Consider the following 13,993-nt stretch of genomic DNA (forward strand, 5'->3'; position numbering starts at 1 on the left):
GGTAAAGCTCTGCCTGCAATGGAGGAGATACATGAGACGGTGTTTCAACCTCTGGATCGGGAAGATCCCCTCGAGGAGGGCATAGCAACTTACTGCAGTATTCTTGCCTGGGAAATCCCATGGACAGAGGAGCCTGGTGGGCTACAGTCCATGGGGTCACAAAGAGTGAAACACGAATGAGCATACACACACTGAGGAAAGAGCCAGGGGGTACTGTGGACCCTCCTCCCTGCAGCCTCCGAACCAAGACTTGCAAATGGTCACCCTGGGCAGAATGACTGGAGGGCCAGCACACAAGCTGCTTCCAAAAATTTAATAAATAATGATTTTTTAAAACTGTATAAACTATAAATTACCATGCAGTCCTTATAATTTAAAATAATTTACAGGTTGAGGTAGGGAGGGGCGCAGGAGAGTGTAGAGGGGAGCAAGGAAGGGTGGGGGGCTGCTGCAGGTCAGGCTCTCCGCCCAGTCTTCCTGCTGAGCACACACACGCAGGCTGTGTCGATCCGGATGAACCGCCAGGCGGCCTGCTTGCCGTCCATGGTCAGCGCCTTGACGAAGGTGTGGGTCGTGGTACAATACGAGTTCCAGTGCTTCGCGTCGATGCCTCGGCACCCGCTGTCCACGGGGTTGGGGTCCCGGCACTTGGTCTCAAAAAAGTACTGTTTGAATACACTGTTGTTGATGTTCACCTCTCCCAGCACCATCACCTCCTTGCCCTTGATGTCCGTGGCGGTTGTCTTGTCCCCCACCCACACGCTGACGCTGTCGCACACCGAGAACTCCCCCCGGTGAAAGACGGGGTGGGATGACGACCGCTTGCTCCTGTGAGTCCTGTTGAAGGAGGCGGCCCCGCCCGCCTCGAAGTCCAGATCCTGAGTGTCCGCGGCCACAGGTGGGGGCTGGGTGCTGAACAGCACGCGAGGTGAACGCAGTCGCCGCTTTTTAAAAAGTTTGGGGTCCACAGTGATGTTGTGGGTCTGCCCTGCCACCCTGGCGGCTATCGGCCCAGCCGGGGCGCTGTGGGCTCTGCGGAGGACTGTGTCAAGGGAATGCTGAAGTTTAATCCAGTGGGCTTGAGGGATGGCGTGTCCAGCTGGGACATTGCTCTCGGTGTGCGGTGCTGCCTGTATGCCGATCAAAAGAGCTGTGATCAGAGTGTAGAACAACATGGACATTACGCTATGCACCTGGAATGAAACAGAAATGAGGATTATTCCGCGGGGCGCTGAGCGTTGGATGAGGGTGGTTTCTGGGTCCTTCGGAGTTGACCTTCCCAGAGGATGACAAGGAGGCTTCCCCTGGTGGCTAAGGGCAAGGTGACCCTGGAATTTCAAACTGGGACCCTTCGGAGAGTGAAAGGCGATGCTATGACTGTAACGCTAGGGTGACAGGCTTAAACAGGGCTGGCGCAGACAACCCGGTGTCTGGGCACCTCATCTAGAAGAGGTGGGCTTTTCCTCGAAAGAACGGACAGAGTCCCAGAAATTCTGCCCAGTGCTGTGGTATGAACTGGGTGGCACTGCTTAAAGAGTCATTGGGGTTCTCCACCCGCCAGTGAGGCAGTCTCACCACGGGCAGGTGGTGTGTGTGTGTGCAGCAGAATGGCTTGGGGAAGGTGAGTCTGACACCTCTCCCAGCGCTGTGGCCTGCCCAATGGTTTGAATTCCCTGGGAAGGCAGTGGGAAGGGCTGCTGGGGATTTATCTTGAAGCCTCAGCCTTGAACCCACCCTCTGCAGGTAGGAGCACCAGGTCAGCTCTGAGATTTGATGACTAAAAATCCACAAACATGCCAATCCATGTCTGGCAAAAAAAAAAAAAAAATGTATATAGCTCTGGGACATCTGAGCCAGTCTAGCTATTCAGCCACAGGTGCATGTCTGTAATATTGATAATGTTTTCTCTTTTCATGAGTGATGTTTTTCAGCTTTTCAGCGTTCACTTCAAGTTTCTTGTTAGCTTGTGACTTAGGTTAGGATTTATCATCTCCCTTTCATATGCGAGGAAAGTGACCCACAGAAATGAAGTAACAGGCCGACAGTTACAAAAACTGAACCAGAAATAGAATCTAAACCTGACCCCTCACTAAGCCAGTCTACCCTTCCACCCTTCCTTCCTCCTCCACTTTCTCTTTCATTTTTAAGTGTGTCTTTTCAAAAATTATTTAATCTTAAGTGAGAATAGACCAAATAGTGTAAATCATCTGTCCCCACTAGCAGTACAGGCTCCTTTTGAGCTCCTGCCAGATGGGACTCTGCACCTAACTGTACTGACTTGCCTACCAGCGACCACCCCCAGGGCAACCTGCCGTGAAACTAGCTCCATTCTTGAGCTCACTTTTGATGAGCTCCTACACACACTTGCAGATGTGTATCAGATGTTACCTCCTCTGGGAAGCTTCCCCAGATCTTCCTGGTAGGGTTAGAGGCACCCCCTAGACAGGGTGTTAAACTTCCAGTGCACTCCCTCCCCGTATCTCTCCCCCAGGTCATTCTGCTCTCTGCCCACTCTTCCAGCCTGGCATGGGTACCTTCTCTTCCTTGAGACCTTCTCAGATCACCCAACCAATAGCCATCTCTCCCCATTCTCAACTTCAGAAGTGTGTGTTTGTTCTTTTCTACTAAATCAGTGTAATGAGAAGAACTCTGCACTGGACCTAGTGTTAGTCCTGCCACTTGTTAGCAGAAACCTACTTAACGTTTCTGAGCTCTGAGTTCCTCAATGATAAAAAGCAGGCAATAAACATTATTTCAGGGCTTTTCTGGTGGCTCAGCCGGAAAGAATCCACCTGCAGTGCATGAGGCATGGGTCCATGGGTTTGATCTCTGGGTGAAGAAGATAACCCCAGGAGAAGGAAACGGCAACCCACTCCAGTATTCTTGCCTGAAAAAATTCCATGGACAGAGGAGCCTGACGGGCTACAGCCCATGGGGTTGCAAAGAGTTGGACACGACTTAGCAACTAAACCACCACAAACTCTATTTCATAGGGCTGTTGTTAGGATTAAATAGGTGCTTATACACCTATTTGGAGAAGGCAATGGCACCCCACTCCAGTACTCTTGCCTCGAAAATCCCATGGATGGAGGAGCCTGGTGGGCTGCAATCCATGGGGTCGCTAAGAGTCAGACACAGCTGAGCAACTTCACTTTTACTTTTCACTTTCATGCCCTGGAGAAGGAAATGGCACCCCACTCCAGTATTCTTGCCTGGAGAACCCCAGGGACGGGGGAGCCTGGTGGGCTACCGTCTATGGGGTCTCACAGAGTCGGACACGACTGAAGTGACTTAGCAGTATACACCTATTTAATTCTGAGTCATTCCAATGTCCTGTGATCAAGGACTTTGTTTTCTTCAGTTATATTGCTGCTAATTTGTTCTTGGAGCACACTCCGTCCACATCTTTTCATAGCACATAGGTTTACTTCAGTCAGGCTTCTTTTCAAGCCTAGTGATTTGAGACTATCTCCCCACTAGTTATATGTAAGGTCCTAGAGGGCAGAGCCTGTCTCATCCACCTGCATGGCTAGTGGATGAGATTTAATAGATTTACTTTTTTTGATGGAAATGTCATGAGAGGCATCAAAAATGAGAAAAATACAATCACAGAGTGTTCCTGCTGGGGGCTCCCCATCTGTTCTCTGTAATTGATTATTGTTAGGCTAATTTAAATGATATAAATGTATGTGATTGTCCGGGGTCGGTGGTGGGGAGGTGCGGATATTGTCTGTTCATGATTGTCTCTGGCTGCTGTCCAATTTTGTAGCGTTTCAGCAAATTCATTTCCATGTTCTTTAGTGAAGGCAATGGCAGCCCACTCCAGTACTCTCGCCTGGAAAATCCCATGGACGGGGAGCCTGGTGGGCTGCAGTCCATGGGGTCGCGAAGAGTCGGACACGAGTGAACGACTTCACTTTCACTTTCCACTTTCATGCATTGGAGAAGGAAACGGCAACCCACTCCAGTGTTCTTGCCTGGAGAATCCCAGGGACAGGGGAGCCTGGTGGGCTGCCGTCTGTGGGGTCGCTTAGAAGTCGGACACGACTAAAGCGACTTAGCAGCAGCAGCAGCAGTGTTTACATTTACATGTCTGTTCTTTGAATTCTCCTTGGACTTGGTCATAACATCTTACTGGTTCTCTCACCAGTTAATTTAATTGAATAAAAGTTGATACTTGTTCATGAAAAACTAAACAAACAAAAATATGGTTTTTTCTACCCCTCTTTGCTCTAATGGTTTGTGCTTAACCCTATTGCCTCTCCTTGTGTTGCGAGTCATGGTTTACTTCTCTGTTACCCTCAGAGCACTTTGGAAGTGGTGCCACCTGAGTTTCCTGGGGCCGTGCGCAGTGCCTGGCGTGTAGAAAGTCCTCAAACTCTACAAGGGGAGTGAGTGAGAGCGTGAATGGGGATGTCCACAGCAGCTCGCCATCTGCCTTCTCTCCACCATGACGCCTGGTTTCCTTTGGATGCTGTGCGTATGACCACATGTTGCATTCCTAATCGGTTTTAAAGCAGTGCATTCTTCTTCTCGGTAATGTGCTTCTCTTCAGCTGCTAGACAGCTCTTTGGTGAGATACCAAGAATAAAACCACCAAATTCTTTTCTCTTTGGTTACTTCAAAAAATGTTTGTGTTTGCTCCAGTTCTCCCACCAGCCATGCAGAGAAGGCAGTGACGCATCTGGCTTTTTGGCCGCCACTGGTTCTGCAGGCTGATGGTCTCGCAGATAAATGTCCAGCTGATTAGTCAGTTGGTTGCTAATTCAAGCCTTGGGCTTTCACTCCCTTTCTTGTTTCATTTCTTTCTGCTTCTCAGAAACATTATCTCTCATCAGGTAGATGAAGGGAGAAGAAATGAAATGGAAATTCATCCCTTCATATCCATATTAGTAACACTAAAGAGTTTGGATAGGGAAATGAAAAGACTACAATGTAGTCATCAAATGTATTTGATGATAATAAGGACGCACTGCTCCCTATTTCCCATTACCAGAGGCTCCCACCTCACTCTACAGTCTCCCCTTGGCTGAGCTCATCCTCTTCTAGAGAGTCAACTGAAATGTCTGTGCAGTTGATGCCCATGCCAGGATCTCTGGTCCAATTCCTCCTTTGAAAGCCAGTTCTGAACTCCCAGTTTTATGATAGGCAACTCCCCACGGGTGTCGACGTTTTAAAACCAAGCTGTCCTAAACAAGAACCTTCATTTTCAACATCCCCACTACGACCACCATCCTCTCCTTTCTCTTTACTCAAAAGCAGCTGCCCCATTTTGGGCCACTTAATGATTTATGAAAGTAGTTTCACAGCCACTATCTCTCGTGAGCCTCTCTCCCCATCCTCCTAAACATGTTTCTCTGCATCTCTGTTTTCTATTCCTGGAACCACCATTTGCTTCATTTGCCAGCTCCAGGCCTCAGCTCCTCACTGGACTCTGCGTTTTCCTCTCTGCCTTTCATCCAGCTCTTTTTGTCTGTTTTAGTGTCATCTTTTGAAACTGTGCTTTTTGTCCTCACCTCTGTGTTTCTGGTTCAGGTCATGCAACCGTCTCCCAACTTATGTCCTGGTTGCCTACCATCCCTGGTTGCTCCATTTACCTTGCTGAAACACTACTCTGATCACATCACCATGCTCAGGATATCCAGAGGTGAGCAGTTGTCTAGGGAGCCACTAGGACTGCTCAGCCTGGCAGATAGACCCAGGCTTCCGTCTACTCCCTCCACATATTTTGCATTCCTGGCAAACAGGTCTCCTCACAGGCTGTGCCGGCTCTGTGCTTCCCCGCCGCTGCCCTCGGTTCAGACTCTTCTGTGCCAGGCGTTCTCCCCTTTACCCCTCCCCCCACCGACCAGTGCCTTTCCTGCTCCCCACCTCTGCTGGTCAGAGTCCTTCCTGTTGGCTACAAGAGTCCGCTTAAATGCCACGTTCATTGGGGAGCTTTTCCTGTTTTCAGAGAGACCAACTCTCTTCCTTCTCCATAAAGGAGAAGCCTGTCCTTAAAATTCTCTTACAGCATTGTATTCTGCTCTTATCCTCCCTCCTAAAGGGCAAAGTCCCTGGAGGCAGAAGCACATCCTGTTCATCTTTTCCCGTGCAGGTGACCTAACCCTCACAAGGAGCTCCACCTCTAAGAGTCTGAGTGTGTGAACAAGTCTCTTCCTTCTGTGTCCCTTCATTTCTCCATCTGTTTATGGTATCTTTCAGCTCTGACACTCTGAGTGTAAGCAATTATAAAGTTTTCTGCTCTGCCTAGAACTCTGCTGGTTCTACTCAACTGACTACATGGAGTTCTTGAAGTCTACTGCTGCTCCTCAATACACTGTCAAGGTAACCCGTGGTTGTGGTGGTTGTTTATTTGGTAAGTCATGTCCAACTCTTCTGCAACCCCATGGACTGTATCCTGCCAGCCTCCTCTGTCCATAAGATTTCCCAGGCAAGAATACTGGAGTGGGTTGGCCATTTCCTTCTATAGGGAATCTTCCCCACCCAGGGATCCAACCCGCACCTCCTGCATTGGAAGGCGGATTCTTGACCATTCAGCCACCTGGGAAGCCCCTAACCTGTCCTCACTGGGGGTATTTGAACACAATGGAGATTTGCATCATGAAGAGATTGCTTTATTGTTTCATTAAGATTTTAAAATGTTGCAAATATATCTCTCCTTTAGGCTTTAGAGCAAAAGGATTTTTTTTCCCTAAATTGACTTACTCATAATAGTAAGCCCCTATAATCTTTTTTTAAAAAAATCTTTTGTTTAAAAAATAATGAGTAGATAAGAAATAAAAGAAAAAATTAGTACGTATTTTATTCTAGTGATTTAAAGTACAAGGCACAGTTCACAAAAGAATATTCTCTACTTGGTTGATGTGAACCAGGGAGGAGTTTTATTTATTTATTTTTAAAAACAAACTTTGAAGCCTTACTTCTGAAGTGGTGACAGCCCTCACTGGGGTTTCACTAAGCAGAGACCTGTGAGTAGTAGAAAGATTACCTGGGGAAGATGCAATTAGGGGCTTGCAGGACGGAACATGTTCTGTTTAATGTGTGAATGTCTGTGTTTGTCCTGCTCCTACGAGAATGAAAGATAAATGACTAAGAGTAGGGGGACCCGCCGGGGGCCTACTTCCATCTATTCAAGGGCCACCCAGCTTCCTTGCCCTCTTCTGGGCTGGAGGTACATTCTGTGGTTTTCCAGTCATTCGCATACTCCAGGAATAAGAGAAATTTCCTGCACCAGGTGGATGATTTCACATAGGTGTTCTCACCTGAATAGGTGGTGAAGCTGCTGGGCAGAGCTAAGTAACTGGTCCATCTCTGTGGCCAAGACAGCCAGTGCCTTTCAGTTGAGTGTGCCTTTGGACATGCCTTGTAGAGGGAGTGAGAGAATCCCTGCCTTGGCTGGAGGAGTGCTGAGAGGGAGCTGTTAGTGATTCTTAGACTAGCGATTACATTAGTGAACCAGGGTCACGAAATGCTAGCTGGAGAGGAAATCCTTGTGGCTGAGAAAATCCAGCCTCCTTCTCCATCTCATTCGCCACATTAGAGTGTGGGTCAGGAGTCATTTCGTGTTTTACACTTGGCCTCCACTCCAAATGTAAACTGACTGCTGTCTTCAGCTCTAAAGACTGGGACACAGTTGGTTGTTGGGGCCTGCGTGGAGTGAGAGAGGAATTTTAGGGCCCCTCAGCTTCCCAGGCAGAAATCCCTGAGGCTGCCGCAGAGAGAGGCACTGACGGTATAAAATCCAGGTCCTCTGCTAGCGCCTCCCAGGCTGAATTTATTATGGGGAAGCATGAGCTGGAAGGCACGTCAGTGCTGATCAAGTCCAGAGGTTCAATGCATTAGAATCTGTATTGATTTTTGCCCTTGGAAGGCTTATTAAACTACAGACTGGAGGGCCCATCCCCAGGGTCTCTGATTCAGTAAGTTTGGTGTGGGGCCTGAAAACTTGCATTTCCCACAGCTTTTCTTGGAAGAAAAGCTATGACAAACCTAAACAGCATATTAAAAAGCAGAGGTATCGCTTTGCCGACAGAGGTCCATATAGTCAAAGATGTGGTTTTTCCATTATTTACGCATGGAGGTGAGAACTGGATCATAAAGAAGGCTGAGTGCTGAATAACTGATGCTTATGAATTGTGGTGCTGGAGAAGAGTCTTGAGAGTCCCTTGGACACAAAGAGATCAAATCAGTCAATCCTAAAGGAAATCAATCCTAAAGGAAATCTTTTCTTGGGAGAAAAGCTGTGGGAAATGCAAGTTTTTCGGTCCCCACACCAAACTTACTGAATCAGAGACTCTGGGGATGGGCCCTCCAGTCTGTAGTTTAATAAGCCTTCCAGGGGCTAAAATCAATGCAGATTCTAATGCATTGAACCTCTGGACTTGATCAGCTCTGACATGCCTTCCAGTTCATGCTTCCCCATAATAAATTCAGCCTGGGAGATGCTAGCAGCGGAGCTGGATTTTATACTCTCAGTGCCTTTCTCTGTGGCAGCCTCAGGGATTTCTGCCTGGGAAGCTGAGGGGCCCAGTGAATATTCATTGGAAGAACTGTTGCTGAAGCTAAAACTCCGATACTTTGGCCACCTGATGCAAAGAGCTGACTCATTGGAAAAGACTCAGATGCTGGGGAAGATTGAGGGGAAGAGAAGGGGGTGGCAAAGGATGAGATGGTTGAATGGTATCAATGATTCAATGGACATGAGTTTGAGCAAACTCCTGGAGATAGTGAAGGACAAGGAAGCCTGGTGTGCTACAGTTCATGGGGTTGCAAAGAGTTGGACACAACTTAGTGACCTAACAACAACATCCTGTCCAATCCTTGAATCTTAGAGAGGAGAGAAATGGACCTCAGAGAGGCATGGTGACCTGGGGTTATGCAGCTAGTGAGTGGCAGGCTCTGCATGCGGGCACTTGGCATTGCTCTGCCTCAGCTGTTCTGGAGGCGAGAGGGCCGAGGCTGCACACACACTATAACTGATGGATCCTGGGCTGCATTTATTCAGCCTCCAACATCAAAATGAAAATACCGTTCAGCAGGCTGTAAGTTTTACCTTCCTGAAGCCATAAATCCAGATCCAGGGAGTAATTAGGTACTTAGTTATTTTATCTGGTTTATCAGGTTTTCTCGACATCATGTAGGCTTGATACAAAAGCGCTTAAAATGCCCATGACAGAGGTATGCAGTCAGAAACTGCTAGCAGGTGCGGGCACCTGTGGGTTTATCGTCTACTTCAGGGCAGAGTGGAAACGGAATCTACTTATCTGAATTCTTAGAGACATCTTAAAATGAATGAGGAGAGATCATAATTACATCTTATCAGTTTATTGGGCATAATTGTCTCATTACCCAGCACAACAAATCTGGCAGGTGGGTCTTATTCTTCCCATTTTATAGAGAAGGAAACTGAGACACAGTTAAGAGTAAATATCTTGACCACAGGCAGAAGCCTCGTGGAAGGGGAACTCACCCTTGTTTCCAGACTTGGAGCTCTCCCTACCCTCCGCTCCACAGGCAAGGGCATGAAGAGTGATTAGGGACCTTCAGTCTCCTAAGATCACTTGTTCAGACAGATCAAGAGCTGTGTGGAGGGTCTGGTGCTGTCTGTTTCTTGGAGGTCCTGTGTTCTGATCCTTTAGACAGGGTGGCTCAGTGTCTAATCATGTCCCTGAAAACTGTGGGACCAGCCTGAAAGCAAGAGTGACATCCTCTTCAGACAGGCTTGGGGGGCCACATGTGGGGCATCACTAGGAGCCACCCGGGCCCCTTCTGATTGACAGCTAGCACTAAAGTCCCATCCTCAGCTACAGGCTTGTTTCCAGCTAGCCTGGCATCTCTAGAACTAGGAACCTTGGTGAACCAGATGCCCTGTGGGTGCTTACCTTAGTGTGGCCAGGACAGAAAGCTGCTCCCTTGGAAAAGCCGTTATTGGGCCCAGACGCTGAGCTGAGCTTGGGTCCAGCATGCCATCCAGCCCCTTGGACTGCACGACCCCAGGCCAGGACTCTGTGGGAGGAGAGGGCTGGCATTAGATGAGTGCTTCAGCACGTTGTCTAGCAGATGGGTAGCTGTGCCCCAAGCAAGAAGATAAACCTCATTTTCCTGAGTGCTGGGACTCTGCCAGCATCAGAACCAAAGAAGCTGGAACTCAGCTACCGAAATTGCCAGGGGCTTGACCTTGCCCAGACGTGGGGCGGCACCCACCTCTCATTCTGGTGCCAGAACTCTTGTAATCTCCCTGGACACAGTCTATGGTTGATCTTATGCCCTGTGTAGGCACTTCTAGTCCCACATCAGAGTATTGCTCTAACAGGTCCCTAATCCAGCATCAAAATGGAATCCTTCTGTACATTATACACAGAGATATAGCATACCCAACTCTGGACCAGTATACCTAAGGTAAATTATTCAGAAGATAAAGTCCTGACAATGAAGAACAAGCTGGTGCCTTGATGAAACTCCAGACCAAGTCATGGTGGAAAGCAAGACAACTTAACCACTTGATAGATAACAGAGATCTCTTACAGAACTAGGATGACAATCTCAGAGATCAAAGTTTAGCAAAGACACATTTTAGGAATCAGGAGCTAGGGAGCTGGTGCAATGAGAGAAAAAGTTCTATTCAGTTTTAGGTTGTAGTTCCTGGAAGCAATTAGGTTTCTATTCTCCTTCTACCTTTATAAACCTTGTATACGTAGGCACTTCGCTCATTCATTCAGCAATATTTCCTGAGCACGTATTTCTACCATGTACCAAATACTGTCCTAGGTGCTAGGGACCCAGCAGTGAATAAGATCAACGAGGTCTGTACTCCATGGAGTTTACAGTCCTATATAAATAAACATAACATCTTATATTCTCTACATGCCCTGCAGGTAAGCAGGATAGGATGATAGAGGGTGATGGCGGGGTGTAGTAGTGAAGGGCCGCTAAAAACAGGATGCTTAGTGGAAATGGTCTTCCATCTCTGAAGAAATGATCTTCAAGTTGAGATCTGAAAGATGAGAAGGAGTGGGGGAGACAGCATTTCAGGCAGAAGGAACAGTAAGTGCAAAGGTCCTGGGGGGTCGAAACAAGTCAAAGATGCCGAGCATGTAGGAAAAAGACCTAAGAAATGAACTGGAGAGAGAGAAGAATGTAGTGGGCAACTACGTGTGCAGGGGTGTAGTGACAACTACGGTTTCACCCTTTAGGCAATGGGAAAGGAGCAGAAGGCTTTAAGCTGGAGGGTGACATGAGATATTTTTACAAATGAGTGAGTGAACTGTTAATGTCTACTGTAGAATTTTATTGTAGGTGGGGATAGCTCCCCCCGCCAAAAAAAAGTTCCAAAATGACACCTTTATCTCTATCTAGCTTATCTTTTCAGCTCCTCAACCCCCCTTTCCCAGCGTGCCTTTTCCCAGTGTGGACCCCCTCCTCCGTCTCCCTGCAACACCCACTCTCAGCTTGAACTACCGAAGCAAAGGTCGGTGAAGACACCACGGCCCCCAAATCCCTGATCATGCAGAGGAGCTGGAGGACAAGGTGGTGGAAAGGGCATGGAGTGATTTTCCTGCTGCTGCAAATTGTGAAATTAAGGACTGGGATGTTATCGTTTCTCTTTCTTACCCACTCTACTTAAAATATCCTTTTTCTTCAGAAGTACCAGAAATAGCTTCCAAACCTCAATTGGGGTTGAGGCCTAGAGATGAACACTTACTCAAACACTAAAAAAAGTTAGATTTTGTAGCAAAGGCCTTGTTCACCCTGAATCATGGTTGAACTGAGCACAGGACGGGGAGGACAGCAGGTCCTCCAGGTAGGAGGAGGTGGGCGTTCCGGGATCTGGTGCCATCACTCACGGGAACAGGACCTGATTGATCTGGTCCACAAACCCTTCAACTGGGTGTTTGACCATATCTGACTGATCACCAGACTGGAAACTACAGAACTTTGTCCTGGCCCAAGTTGCCAAGTATCTTTAGGCCTCGCTGATCTTTCTCCACAGATGAGGAACCAATAGGGATGCTAACTAAGGTCCCCTGAAGCTCTGATCGCCGTGAGTCTATGGGCACTAATATTTCCAATCTGCACCCATACTGAGCATCTAAGGAATGCTTTCCTTTCTGTACAAACACTGGGATTCATTTATTTCATTGATTAAACTCTAAACTTGCAGGCACCACACCAGCCACTGTGCTAGGTACTAGGAACACAAGAATGAGACATAAGCACAACATCCAAGAGCAAAGAAGCTAGAGGTGAGGAAAGCAAATACATGAACAGCATTTAAAGCACCATGTGCTAAGTATGATAGATAATTCTGACATGATGTGGGAAACAGCAGAGGGAAGAATTCACTTTATCTGGCCAGGTCATAGAGGAAGTAACATCTGAGCAGGGTTCTTAAGGATGAATAGGACTGCATCAGGGAAGAAGGGAAGGAAAGCTATCACAGAGCCCCAGAAGTCCCACATGGCTTAGGAGGGGGTGCTGGGGAGGGTGAGAAGAATATGTGGTGGTCTTATACAGCAACAGAAGGAACTTATGAGCTTGCAGAACTCACTGCTGTGGCCTACCTGCTGACTATACCTTCCAATGTGACACAAAAGCCTCTACTTAAATCTAGGGAACAATCAGGGAAGTAACAGTGACTCTATGAAAACATTCTATATATTCCACTATATGCCAGGGTGGCCTCCAGTCTAGCTGATTTGAAGGGGAGGGATGGTCGATCTAAATCAAACATTCCACAACTCCTAGGCAGAACTGCCTTCTTGGGGGATGGGCTGTAGATTGACCGCAATAGTCCCCTTTGCGTTCCAGGGCCCCCTGCCAACCACATCTAGATGTCTGATTGCTATCTTTGAGACCCTGTCTTGCATCTCCTTTGGTCTTCTCTTGTTCAGTGTAGGTACAGGTAGTTTGCTACTGGAGACAACAATTTCCTGCCCAGAAAACTGAGTGATTGTCATAGATATTATTGTCATTGTTTTTAGTCTCATGCTAGTGAAGGTTGGGGCTCTAAAATTAAATCTGATTTAAATATTACCAATTTCTAATGCAATGATATTAGGAACAAACAGCCCCAAATGCATATCTATTTTTAAACCTTATCTTTTCTCATGCAGTAATCACTTAATCAGAGAGCTTTTTCACTTTTATAAATGCATGGAAATAAATCCCAGCTCATCTCAGGACCATATTCTATTCCTCCTTCAGGGCATGAAGGAATACTACCGTAATCTGGTATTCCTTCTAGACCAGGATAATGCTGGGTCTCAGACTTTAAAGCACTGTTTCTCAAAGTGAGGTCTACCATAATACTAGCAATATCTCAGAATTTCTTAGAAATGTATATGCTACCATAGGCCTAGCCATGCTTAGTGAAACCCAGCAAATCTGAGTTTTAATCCCTACTGCTGATACTGATGCATACCTATGTTTCAGAAGCACTGTTTTGGAGGGTTCCACTCTGGACCCCCTCCAAATGCAATCTCCCCCCTGGAGTGAGGGAATCAGGGCTGAGAGACAGTGACAACTCAAGAGTCAGAATACTTCTGCAGGCTGCCTGCTTGACCATAACTTTCCATATCACAATTAACATTATGTCTAGATCATGCCTCAGAACCCAAGATCAATCAGCCTTGAGTCAGCTGGAGCTAACGTTCTTCTGAAAACCCCCTGAAGTTGAGCATGTTTGTATGGCCCTCTTTGTTGACACTTGTCTCAGCCTCCCTTTCACTCTCATAAGGTCTCAATGATATTTTGGTTAGTTTTGAAATACAAACTATATTTTGTAAAGCTTCCAAGGTGACCCCGAGGAAAGGTCAGGGCTGAGAATCATGGCTGCACAGGATGAATGGAAACCTTGACACTGGCTTTGATGAGCTAGCAATGAAGAAAAATGATCAAGAAATGAACATATCTCAGAAAATATAAAGTGCAGGTATGGTCACACCATAGGCAACAAGAATGTGTGAGCATATAGCTCGCAGACTCTTGAGGG

The 13,993-nt window shown here is 47.2% G+C and overlaps 1 protein-coding gene across 2 annotated transcripts in view; it reads right to left on the reverse strand.

Annotated features, from left to right (window-relative positions):
- Nucleotides 300–13,993, reverse strand: part of NGF (nerve growth factor) — a 56,131-nt gene continuing 42,437 nt past the window's right edge. The window contains exons 2-3 of one of the 2 annotated variants that reach the window (XM_018039349.1): nucleotides 9,885–10,008; nucleotides 300–1,193 (exon numbers count right to left, since the gene is read on the reverse strand). In XM_018039349.1, coding sequence (XP_017894838.1) covers nucleotides 456–1,181 — 726 coding nt within the window. In that variant the 5' untranslated portion in view covers nucleotides 1,182–1,193; nucleotides 9,885–10,008 and the 3' untranslated portion in view covers nucleotides 300–455. Of the gene's footprint in view, nucleotides 1,194–9,884; nucleotides 10,009–13,993 lie in introns of those variants that run through there. The other variant, NM_001285715.1, reaches the window with a different exon arrangement.

This window comes from Capra hircus, chromosome 3 (genome assembly GCF_001704415.2).
Source record: "Capra hircus breed San Clemente chromosome 3, ASM170441v1, whole genome shotgun sequence".
Taxonomy (NCBI): Eukaryota; Metazoa; Chordata; class Mammalia; order Artiodactyla; family Bovidae; genus Capra; species Capra hircus.